This window comes from Colobus angolensis, unplaced genomic scaffold, assembly GCF_000951035.1.
Source record: "Colobus angolensis palliatus isolate OR3802 unplaced genomic scaffold, Cang.pa_1.0 Scaffold36, whole genome shotgun sequence".
Classification (NCBI taxonomy): Eukaryota; Metazoa; Chordata; class Mammalia; order Primates; family Cercopithecidae; genus Colobus; species Colobus angolensis.
In genome coordinates, this window is record NW_012116932.1 from 1666704 (window position 1) to 1668184 (window position 1481).

Below are 1481 nucleotides of genomic sequence, written 5' to 3' on the forward strand. Positions count from 1 at the left end.
CTGGAGGAGAGTGAGTGAGGGGCTGCGTGGGAGGAGAGGTGAGGACAGAGAGGTGGGGGGCAGATCTTGCAGGGCCTCAGAGGCTGTTGTGGTTACGAGGGCATCTCTGACTCCCCTTACTCTGGCCTCCTCTCCACCACAGAGCTCCCCGATCCAGGAATCCTCCGTCACTCCCAAGCTGCCTTCGGAGACCCAGGAGACCCCAGGCCCCGCCCTGTGCAGGTGACACCACTCCCCGGCCCCCTGCCCACCACCCCTGCCTGCTGTCCTTGTTCTCACCAGTGGCCTCTCTCCACAGCCCTCTGAGGAAGTCACCTCTGACCCTTGAGGATTTCAAGTTCCTGGCGGTGCTGGGCCGGGGTCACTTTGGGAAGGTGAGGTGGAGGGCAGGGAATTGGGAGACCCCCCAGGTCCCTGGCTGGCCGCTAAAACCACCGCTGCCCACTGTGGTTCCAGGTGCTGCTCTCCGAATTCCGGCCCAGTGGGGAGTTGTTCGCCATCAAGGCTCTGAAGAAAGGGGACATTGTGGCCCGAGACGAGGTGGAGAGGTGGGGACCTGCCGTGGTCCTCTGGGGACCTCTGTCTTCTCTTTTGGGAAATGACAGAGCAGTTCTCTCCTTGGAGCTGCAGGGAGAGTGACTCATAGTAGTCACTAATGCCAGGCACGGTGGCTCTCGCCTGTAATCCCAGCACTCTGGGAGGCTGAGGCAGGTGGATCACTTGGGCTCAGAATTTCAAGACCAGGCTGGGCAACATGGCGACACCCCCATCTTTACAAAACATATAAAATAATTAGCTGAGTGTGGTGGTACATGCTTGTAGCCCCAGCTACTACTCATGAGGCTGAGATAGGAGGATCACCTGAGCCCAGTAGGTCAAGGTTGCAGTGAGCTGAGATCACACCACTGCACTCCAGCCTGGACAACAGAGTGAGACCTGTCTCAAAACAAAGGTCACTAATACCTGCTAGCCTCATACCAAGATAATAATAGCTCTTATAAAAGTTATTCGTTTGTTCCTCCATGTTGCCCTATAAGGTAAATACTGATGGCACAGAGAGGTTGAGCAATTTACCCAAGGTCACACAGCCAGTAAGCAGCAGGTCTAGGATTCAAAGCTAGAGACTCAGGTTCTGAAGCCTGTGCCCTTCGTGGTGCAAACACTGCCTCTGCTTTGGGGTCAGGATCCTGGGTTCAAATCTCACGTCTGCAGCATGGGCTTGGAGATCCTGGGGAGGTCACTTCTCCCTTCAGAACCTCAGCCTCTTTGTCAGGCACGGTGGCTCACGCCTGTAATCCCAGCACTTTGGGAGGCCAAAGTGCATGGATCACCTGAGGTCAGGACATCGAGACCAGTATGGCCAACATGGTGAAACCCCGTCTGTACTAAAAATACAAAAATGAGGCCGGGCGCGGTGGCTCAAGCCTGTAATCCCAGCACTTTGGGAGGCCGAGACGGGCGGATCACGAGGTCAGGAGATC

At 56.2% G+C, this 1481-nt stretch overlaps 1 protein-coding gene across 1 annotated transcript in view; it reads left to right on the forward strand.

Annotated features, from left to right (window-relative positions):
- PKN1 (protein kinase N1) overlaps window positions 1-1481 on the forward strand; it is a 39056-nt gene that overhangs the window by 34208 nt on the left and 3367 nt on the right. The window contains exons 12-14 of the mRNA XM_011953211.1: window positions 143-222; window positions 299-374; window positions 457-548. Coding sequence (XP_011808601.1) covers window positions 143-222; window positions 299-374; window positions 457-548 — 248 coding nt within the window. The remainder of the gene's footprint in view (window positions 1-142; window positions 223-298; window positions 375-456; window positions 549-1481) is intronic.